Source organism: Lethenteron reissneri, chromosome 39, assembly GCF_015708825.2.
Source record: "Lethenteron reissneri isolate LAM-NWPU_2019-01 chromosome 39, ASM1570882v1, whole genome shotgun sequence".
Classification (NCBI taxonomy): domain Eukaryota; kingdom Metazoa; phylum Chordata; class Hyperoartia; order Petromyzontiformes; family Petromyzontidae; genus Lethenteron; species Lethenteron reissneri.
In genome coordinates this window covers 8,938,972-8,949,836 of record NC_083817.1, presented here as the reverse complement: position 1 = coordinate 8,949,836, position 10,865 = coordinate 8,938,972, and the positions used below count along the sequence as shown (strand labels likewise).

At 43.7% G+C, this 10,865-nt stretch overlaps 1 protein-coding gene across 2 annotated transcripts in view; it reads left to right on the top strand.

Annotated features, from left to right (window-relative positions):
- The first annotated feature begins 1,031 nt into the window (after positions 1–1,031).
- Positions 1,032–10,865, top strand: part of STIL (STIL centriolar assembly protein) — a 28,254-nt gene continuing 18,420 nt past the window's right edge. For both annotated transcript variants that reach the window (XM_061567445.1, XM_061567444.1), the window contains exons 1-5: positions 1,032–1,350; positions 5,110–5,215; positions 5,859–5,966; positions 7,132–7,247; positions 7,931–8,122. In XM_061567445.1, the coding sequence (XP_061423429.1) occupies positions 8,006–8,122 (117 nt within the window). In that variant the 5' untranslated portion in view covers positions 1,032–1,350; positions 5,110–5,215; positions 5,859–5,966; positions 7,132–7,247; positions 7,931–8,005. The remainder of the gene's footprint in view (positions 1,351–5,109; positions 5,216–5,858; positions 5,967–7,131; positions 7,248–7,930; positions 8,123–10,865) is intronic.

The following is a 10,865-nucleotide window of genomic DNA, read 5'->3' as shown; positions in this document are numbered from 1 at the left end:
CTTCTATGATTCCCCATTGAAGCCAATGGGATCCGGTTCCCAGTCTCTTCTATGGACCCCATTGAAGCCAATAGGATCCGGTTCCCAGTCTCTTCTATGATTCCCCATTGAAGCCAATGGGATCAGGTTCCCAGTCTCTTCTATGATTCCCCATTGAAGCCAATGGGATCCGGTTCCCAGTCTCTTCTATGGACCCCATTGAAGCCAATAGGATCCAGTTCCCAGTCTCTTCTATGATTCCCCATTGAAGCCAATGGGATCCGGTTCCCAGTCTCTTCTATGGACCCCATTGAAGCCAATAGGATCCGGTTCCCAGTCTCTTCTATGATTCCCCATTGAAGCCAATGGGATCCGGTTCCCAGTCTCTTCTATGGACCCATAGAAGTCAATGGGATCCGGTTCCCAGTCTCTTCTATGGACCCATAGAAGTCAATGGGATCCGGTTCCCAGTCTCTTCTACGGTCCCCATAGAAGTCAACGGGATCCGGTTCCCAGTCTCTTCTACGGTCCCCATAGAAGTCAACGGGATCCGGTTCCCAGTCTCTTCTACGGTCCCCATAGAAGTCAACGGGATCCGGTTCCCAGTCTCTTCTACGGTCCCCATTGAAGTCAACGGGATCCGGTTCCCAGTCTCTTCTACGGTCCCCATAGAAGTCAACGGGATCCGGTTCCCAGTCTCTTCTACGGTCCCCATAGAAGTCAACGGGATCGGTTCCCAGTCTCTTCTACGGTCCCCATTGAAGTCAACGGGATCCGGTTCCCAGTCTCTTCTACGGTACCCCATTGAAGTCAACGGGATCCGGTTCCCAGTCTCTTCTACGGTCCCCATAGAAGTCAACGGGATCCGGTTCCCAGTCTCTTCTACGGTCCCCATTGAAGTCAACGGGATCCGGTTCCCAGTCTCTTCTACGGTCCCCATAGAAGTCAACGGGATCCGGTTCCCAGTCTCTTCTACGGTCCCCATAGAAGTCAACGGGATCCGGTTCCCAGTCTCTTCTATGGACTCCATTGAAGTGAACGGGATCCGGTTCCCCCGCCACCTCTTGCCGCCTCCGGGCGCCGTTGTTTGCGCTTAAACCGCCGCGCCTCCCGCTGACGCCCTGAGCGTAAAGTAGTCTTCCTCGGCCTTCGTCGAGACCCTTTCTAGTTCCGCGATAAATTACAGGGCAACAATTGTACGCCTTTTAAGGGGCATAACGCAAAAGAGATTTAGAAATTAACGAGGCTTCCTTCGGCTCAGGCGACAGGCAGGCTTCGGATTTTACGTCTGAGGCGAGGCCGCTGCTATTTGTTGTTGTTTGAATTGTGGCCGTAATTGTCATGTTTGTGAAGTGACCACTTTGCAGCAGGGTAAGTAATGCTTGCTTGTGTTGAATTCGTGCTTATGCGGCAAATGCCTGTTTTGTTGGCTTCAGAGTAAAGGAAATGCGTGTTCAGTTGCGTATAATGCAAGAAGTAGTCTGATTTGAGTGGATACATAATAGCATGAAGACTAGCCTACATCGCTCGTGGATGTACAATACATGTCTATATGCAATGCTATAACCACTGCCCCACCGCTCCACCCGTCACACTGTAATATTACACAGAAGACAGCCATAATTGTAAATGACAGGTACAGTAACAATTATATTTTTATTGCTACTGCGTATGCGGTTTCGTGTAATGTCACGAGGAATGACCGGCTCTCCTAAGAGCAATGTGGAATGTCCACAATTGGTCCCAGAGTTGCAAAACCACGTTGACCTCTTAAGATGCCAACGTTACAATGTAAAGGTACATTAACAGTGCTGTGCGGCATAGTGTAATTGTGTTTGGAATGGACTCGGGTTCATTAGAATGTTGAAATTTCTGCTTAGACGTTCATATATGTTGTACATTCTGTATATAATGTATGCACGTTGGCTCATGTACGTTGAGTTATCACTAATACTGTATAACCCTTTACATTGTGTAATTGTGTGTGTAATGTGCTCTGATACTGTCACAATTTAGCTGATGTAGGCTGTGTATTTGATAACATTACTTTTTCTGTACATATTGAAAGTGTTTCTCACTTTGAAGGAAGTTGACAGATCTTCACGTTTATAATTCCATGGGACTGTAATTTCCATCACTCAGTGCAGTGTACCACCCCGACGCTCGTTTGAGCAGAAAAAAAACTAGGACTTTTACTTAAACTGTCAGACTAATGTTTCGTGCAAACAATTACTTTTTATGTTGTTGAGTTTCCACAGTCCATGAATGTCAAAAGTCAATCACTGTCAACAGCCAGATGTGCCAGCCATTCTCTTCTAGGCAGCACAATTTAAAGGTTATGATATATCTCCACTATTATAAGCAGCACAATTTATAGTTTATTATGTATCTCCACTATTATAGGCAGCACAATTTATAGGCTATGGTATATCTCCACTATTATAGGCAGCACAATTTAAAGGCTATGATGTATCTCCACTATTATAAGCATCACAATGTATAGTTTATTATGTATCTCCACTATTATAGGCAGCACAATTTATAGTTTATTATGTATCTCCACTATTATAGGCAGCACAATTTATAGTTTATTATGTATCTCCACTATTATAGGCAGCCCAATTTATAGTTTATTATGTATTTCCACTATTATAGGCAGCACAATTTAAAGGCTATGATATATCTCCACTATTATAGGCAGCACAATTTAAAGGTTATGATTTATCTCCACTATTATAAGCAGCACAATTTAAAAGCTATGATATATCTCCACTATTATAAGCAGCACAATTTAAAGGTTATTATGTATCTCCAGTGGCGTAACGAAATTTATCAGCTCAGGGGGTGCGGCAATCGGTAAGGTGGGACCCCAAATATTTGATTTGTCTCGCACGGTCGCACTTAGGTTGCTTTATATCGCGGCTTCTCTTGCCTAATCACGTTATTACACAAGTGTTTTATTCTTTCGCACTGGTGTTGAATCCATGTCTCGTGGTGATTGTCAGAGGGACCCCAACTCGTAGATTTGGCCACCGGGGGCTGGGGCGGGGGGCAAGGGACCCCATGCGAGTTTACGCTGCTGCATATCTCCAGTTCCATGATTTCGGATGTACATCTCGGACACTAACGATATGGTAACATTATATTATAATTATGAACCGGTTTTCCAGTTAGGATGAGTGTCAGCTATTTAAGGACTGTAATTCAAAAGTAATTAGTTCACTTTTTTGGGATGACCATGATGGTGCATTCAATTTCGTGATTGCGTGTCCAACCGTTGACTTCGTAAATATGGCATTTTTTCTGAAAATATAGATGCTTCCAATGTGTATTGTTTAAGACGAGATTGAAAATGTAACCGTGAGGCTCCCAAATGATTGGAACTGCCCCATATCTGTATATATATCAACAATGTCTTTACATAATGCAGCTTATTTTTTGCGAAAATATTGCTAGCTGTATATTTAAGGTATCATGCCGGGCTACTCAGGGGTCTAGAGTCTAAAAAAAGCTTTTTTTTTTTTTTACCAAATAATGCCCACTGAGCTATATAGCTCTTTTTCAGAAGCGACCTGGCCACAAATGATTGCTTAACGAAGTGGCTTAGCATTTGTAAATGTGTAGCAGCCAATTACTCTAAACGCACTTTTCTCAATGTGGAGAGAGAGAGACACGCAAACTCCATATATACAGGCGCCAGGGTCGGGATCGAACCCATGACCTTCTGTATACGAGGCGGGGTAGTTAACATCTCGCCACCACCGTGAAATTCGGTGGGGGACTCCGCAGGCCTAGATTGTGGCGGCGTCGTTGGGGCAAGGTTTGCGTGCCGTATTTGTTTATTCAGCTGTTGTTACAGCCGTTTGCGTTTTAAAACCCACACGCAGTTAAAATTCTGGGGAATGTGCCTCGGTGCTTTTCTTATTTATTTATTTTCTAGACTGAGCATACAGAGAGAGAGAGATGCTCGCTTGAAAAGCGTAATTGAATTTATGTGTGCGCACACGTAAAGAAAATAATTCACTGCTTTGACATCGTTAACCTGCAGGTTTTTTTGGTACTGATTTGACCTCGGCAGAAACAGTTATTCTAGCGTCTAGGCTAAATGTGGGGCCCAATTCGTTTGGGTGACTGTTGACACCTGCTAAATGTGTACGTAGCTCTGACAGGAGCCCAAATTTGGTTCTTGACAAAGCCACTTTAATCCTTACGTACATAAACACGTGTTGGATAAAAGAGACGGCCTGTGTCTTCTTAGGTCTGTTTTAAAATGTGCTGCTGCTCTTTTACAATATATTATGGTGTCTGCATTCGGTTTAGAAAATAATGTCTCGGGCAATCTTCAGTTAGCTTTTAAATTCTGTATTCGGACACTGAATGTAATATGAATATGTTTGAAATGCCTAAACGTATAGACTACTGTCATGTTCTTTGTTTAAAAGATTGACGTTTATACTGTGTTTTGTACGTTGCTGATTTTTTTAAACCAAGGTCTCACTTGAAAAATAGTTTTCACCTCAATAGGCACATACCTAGGTTATTAATAACTTACAATATGGCAAGCATTGTGAATAACTTCATATTGGTGAGATTAAAATTATATTTTTAGCAGTTTAATTTAAGTTATTGTAATTATTTTTCAGTTTAACTTTTTCTGTCTTTGTTACAGTTACCTTACAAATCTGTATATAGTTTTCCTTGATAGCATTGTTGTGGTAGGTTATGAGGTTCCACTAACATGTTGAATTATGCCATGCAATATTATGTTACGAACTAGTTTGGTACGACTTTGGCAGAGCATTCGACTCCCTATGGAAAGATACAAGGAAACATTCTGGTCGGTGTGTCGGCTCAGCCCATAAATTCATCTTACGACCATAAAACAAGAACCACGTTGCAGAGAGTCAGTAGTTTTCCTCTGTAAAAAAAAACAATCTTTCCCCTAACAGAGGAATTAGCCAGCGTTTATGAGATGAGCAACGGTCAATGCTCGTTTGAGCATAGAAGAATAAGCAAACTTAAAAAAAAAGCAAACTTAAATGGAATTTGTCAAGCCGGAAAATGTTACTGGAGCAAATGGAGCTCGGCGAGTCGTTGAGTTTGTTAGTTTAAGTCGCTTGTCTTTCACAGGTGCGTGCTACTGCAGCACAATGAGCATTCCGGTGAGCTTTCTAAACGTGCCAGAGTCCATCATGGAGTCGGCGTACTTTGCAACGGACAAGTCAAAAAGCAGGAAGTAATGCAATATTTTAATATGTTTTCAATCAGTATAGTTATATTACAGTATTTTAAATTATTTAGCTAATTGTTTGATTGTGCAAAGCGATATGAATCTGGCATCCTGAGTTTGATTCTTGGCCATGGCGAATATCAGTGGCGAGTGATATCCAAATTGGTCCTGCCAACCTCCCCCACCACCCCTTCCCCAACAATCATTGACCAGTGTGGTGAAATATTGTCATATAACCCATATGACTGACATGGCTTCTAGAGGCCTTCATCTAGTAGTTGATTTAGAAAACTGGACTGTAAATGAATAACACTCAAGTTCCTGTTCATATAGCTTTAGTCAAAACACTGTTGAGTTTCCAGACCTTATTGGCAAGAGCACTTTGTATACATGATCAAGTCCTAGTTAACACAAAGTAAAAAGTGTTTGCCATGGAGAGGCTCTTCCCACCTTCAATGTGGAATATTCACCGTTGGCTCGGGGCTGCTAACGATTTTTACTTTTAAGCGTTGCAACCAATTTATCACGGTGACTTGTCAACACTAACTAAGCTTTTTTAAAATACTACGCCTGGTGTGCTGCAGGGTAGGAGGCAATGCAAACAGCCTTATCGCTCATCGGTCCCGGCTTCTGCGTTCTGTTGTTTTAGGAACGGCAACGGAGCTTTGATGCCGTTGAGTTTTCCCCAGAGCAACGTTGCGCTCTGGGACCCCACGCCGCAAGGGAAGCCAGTTTGTCTGCACATGGCGCAGTTCAGGTACGAACCCAGCTGTCACAAATGTGGGTGATGTTTCTGATTGTTTAAATACTTTTGATTTTACCAGGTAAGGCCAACTGAGCTACATAGCTCTTTTTCAGAAGCGACCTGGCCACAAATGAAAGCTCAATGAAATGCTTCACAAGTTGAATTTTATAGCAGACCATACTTTACACTGGTCAGTGCAGGTTTGGTGAATGTCAGTTAACCCATGGCACCTGGGTCTGTCACGTGACCTACTGCCAGTGGGCGTTCGACACTTCACGTGGCTTTAAAGTACACATAGCCTGGCACAAGCGCCGTAGTGACGTCTCCGCCACTTGGGGGTGTTTAGCGGTTGTTGTTGCTGTTCGTGAATGTGGGGAGCATAGATGTGGAAGATCAGAAGTACAGCACTGCCCTCTGCTGCCCACAACGTACACTGGGTCATTCCATTGAGATACAAGCACCCATCATGGGAATATGGAATTTCCACTGCTTGGCTCAGGATTGCCCAAGAAGATGAGCAGCATGCCTTTGATTTTCCTTCAAATGTTACATTATCCTTTGGCTTTTACCTGGTTATTAGTCAAAGTCATATCCATTTTTCATTCGAGCAGGGAGACAAGAGTTACGGTGTAATTCTTGCTCATGCATTCCTAGATTAGTTGGCAAGGAAATTACCTCAGTTGATGTGGGGTGGATCCGTTTGATGCCGCCATTCAATCTTCAAAGTTCACATGGGTTTATATAAAACTATAAAAAATATATTTACCAGGTCAGGCCCACTGAGCTATGTAGCTCTTTTTCAGAAGTGACCTGCCTACAATGATTACTCAACGAAGTGGCTTATGTTGAAATTTACAGCCGCCAAATACTCTAAAAGCATGTTTCTAAATGCGGAATGAAAAACTGGAGGGCTCGGAGAAAAATCCAGGTGACCAGTGGGAAGAATATGCAAACTCAAAATATACAGGTGTCAGGGTCGGGATCAAACCCACGACCTATATACCAGGCGAGGTAGTTAACATCTATGCGGTCGATCGTCCGAGTGGCGTTTGCACAATCACATGTTGGGCTGTCTTAAAAATGAACAGATAGCCAGCATTACCAATAGCAATTTGGTATTTTGATCCATCCGAGTCAGTACCCAGCACAGATAACATCCTATCACTCTATCCCACAGGAATCCTCGGCTGCTGATTCTTGAGAAGACGCTGCGGCTGGCTCATCGCCACGCCAACCAGTTCGGAGGCAAGCCTCAGTCTGCGTTCCTCATTGGCTCCCTCACCATCGATAACGGTAAGCATGGTAACTGCATCCATGTGGGAGTGGTGAGTAAGGTTAAGTTGGCAAACTGAGGCATGGCAAAGGTAGATTTTCTATCATTTGAAATCAGGGTTTGGTGATTATAAGAACGTTTTGCCACTGCATGGATTACATTTATGGTTCAAGGTTCTGTACAGGAGTGGGGACACCAATTCTGAAAAAGATTAATAAAAATACAGCAATGGATTTGTTGTTGCACTGCCATCAACTGTCCTTAACATAGCCAGAGATAAGATAGTTTTAATATTATGAGACAGTATTAATGAGACAGCTCTTGCTTGATGCAGCGATCGTGCTGTGACGGTTCCACCTGAAGACGGAAGCTTGTGTTGCCTCCGAAACGTCGTGATTTTTATTTTACTTTTATTAATTAAAATTTTTACCTACGTGACTTTACTGAAACAGCCTAAGAATTAAAAGTATTATTAGACAATGTTAATGTTAACAGATATCGTAATGAGACATTGTTTATATTTGAAGATGTCAGCGTAAGACAGTGCTGTACCGTCTGTTAATTTTATAAATCATAATTAGCAGCGTTAAAGACAAAAGTTGCAATTTATTTTTGTTAACTTGTGTCCACACACCACAGCTTCCCATCCGTACCACTCGTTTCATGCACAAACACTCAAATAATTTCTCTCCTCCTCGGGCAGACGAAGAGGGCATCACGGTGACGGTGGATAGGTTCGATCCAGGGCGAGAGACTCCAGGTGGACCTAGGTACGGTGATGCCCACTGCTCTTCTGCCAGGAGACTTCCTCATCTCGATGTGTGTGGGACCCACCCGGGCAGGCTCCGATAAAACCGCCATGCACAGCCGTGATGACTTCCTGGCCGCGTTCAAGGTGAGTGAAAACAGTAAAAGTGACGCGTGCCTGGTGGCTCGGTGAGGGCTTTGAATTAATTTGGCCGTGTCAAGAGGCGTTGCATTGGTCATGTTGGGACGTACACGTAAATGGGGAGGGAACAGCAATGGGGAGATAGGTATATGTAGATTTAGACACAATAGCAACAACAACAGCCATTCGCCACTAAGTGACGGTGATGTCACCGCGGCGCTTGTGCCAGGCTATGTGCACTTTTGAGGCCACGTGAAGTGTCGAATGCTAGCTGGCAGGAGCTCACGGACAAATGCAAATTTTTACAAACATACATAATTATGATCCTCGTGTAGTCCTTTTGTCAATGTACTGCTGGAAAAGGATCTCCCCATGCCATGTGGGCTGCTAGAGATATTGGACCATACTTTGTTATTCTCGTCAGTGCGGGTTAGGTGAAGGCAGGGAGCATGGATGTGGGAGCACAGAAGTACAGCACAACACAGGATTTTGATGCTCTGCTGCCTGCCGCCCATCACATAGTGCCGCAGTACTACGACAACCTGTCTCTGCATGGTTGTCGCCCTGCCAAGTGTGATCCAGGCTTAAGCCTGCTTGGCTTCTGACTCTTATGAGATTGGGTGCATTCCAGGTGATTTAGTCTTGTTTTATTTAATTTAAATTTATGAATGATGCCCTGACTGGTGAGCATTTTAAATTTCGTTGTACTGGTGACAATGACAATAAACGATCTATCTATCTATCTAGGTGCTGATGAGAGACTTGAGTTAAATTCTGTGTTTCAGCCCCCCCCCCTCCCCCCGTCATCAAACTAAGTCTTATGTAGACACTAGTCCCTTCCATGGGAATGTGGAGTTTTAACCAGAAGTTCAGACCCACCGAAGTAGATGTAAGCAACATCGAGAAATTGTGTGAGCAGTGATATACTCTGACATGAACTTACACTCGAGTATCATCATAATCACCATCGATAACATGTTTAAAACTAGGTGATAGTCTGTGGATCAGAAATATGCACATTGACAAAGAAATGGAACGATCTAAAACCAATGCATGGAATACATGGAGATCCGAATGCCTGGAATTATGCTGGGATATGGGAAAAGGCATACGTGGATTAAGGAATATAAGTTCTAGACATCACATTGGATTAACACGTAGGCTTTCGCGACCAATATTATTCATAATATAGATCGCATTATTTAAATGATGACGTCACCCTGCTGCTGCTCAATTTTAGACCGGGAGCAACAGGAGAGCTTCACCATTCTTGCCCGATGAAGCTGATTGTAATTACCAGCGAAACGTCTTACGACTCAAATTTTAAAATGCTGTTGATTCTCTCTTCAACACACCGGTGGGCTAAAGAAGTGAATTATTTTGTCCTTTGAAAAACGTGACACATCTTTTACTGTTTGGCCGTGTCAGGTGGTGGAGGGTTACGACACATTCATAAATAACGCGATCTGACCCAAAAACCTCTATTATGAATCACATTGGATGTTAAGAGTATGTAGGCTGGTCAGGTGACACTGCTCGAATGAATGATGCCTGGTGGTCAAGACAAATGATATAATTGCAGCCATAGGAGTTAATAAGTCTCAGAGGATGTACACTACAAAGAAAGAAAGATTAAATTAAGTCGCGTGCGGGAACTAGATGGATTGATGCATTACGAGTACCGTGAGAGGCAAAACATTTGAATAGAGATTTGCATTTGTTTGGAGATTAAATCCCACGTCATCTCAAAGCACCTTATAAAACACAACCCGAGGAGAATACAAACTCACTGGGACAAAATATATAAATCGAGAAACAATGAGACACAAAAGAACAGCAGGTAAAGCACATCACAGACGGGGATCAACAGCGACTCCCGCGCGTGTGCACGCACACACACTTAGGCGTGACGGTCATCATTGCATTTCCACGGTCACACTTAAGCGTGAATCGGATGGAGTGGCTTTCGATTGACGACGCGCGCGAGCAGACGGCGTGATGAATTGCTCGTCAGCCTTCGTTTTGAAAACACGTTGTACACGTGAGCTCCCCGCCCCACACCCTCGCCATTCCTCCTGCGCGAATCCGTTCCCAGTAACATCGGCACCAGCTGTGCCGTGGCGTTTGAGAGCGTATCGGCTTGCACCAAGTCGTTAAGCCGATTGTTAACGTTTTTCAGCTAAGCGGTGTCACCTGTGACTGGCCCTTTGTGCGCGGACCGTTTTGTTTTTACACCCCATTAAGCATCCGGCGCAGGTCGCCGTTCTCTCAAAGGCTTGAGGTTAAGTTGAATTTGTGATCGGCAGGGTCAGAAATTTTACAAGGGTTCAGAGGAATTGTCCCACTAATGTGACATTTAAGGCACCTTTTTGGTGAACGCCAGGGGTTTGCGTGTGCGTTGCGTCTTCAAATGTGGGGAGGAAATTGTTTGACGTCGGTAAAATGTAAGGATTAATCCTTTTTGGTTCGTGAAACAGCTTTCGGAAACTCAATAACCCCTTGTGTTCTCAGCATAAATATGCATTTTTTAACACGTTTTTGACAAAGCTGCACGCCAATCTGCTGTGCGTGTGGTTTTTTTTCCCCGTGTATTCGAGCGGCATATGGTTGCTGTGGGAAGGTTAGATTGTACAGCACTCCCACGCCACCTTCCCCCACTATACACGCCCACACACACACACACAACCCTCTAATACTGTACATGCCTAATCACCTCCCTCTTAACAAAGGAAGCATTAAGGGAGGCATT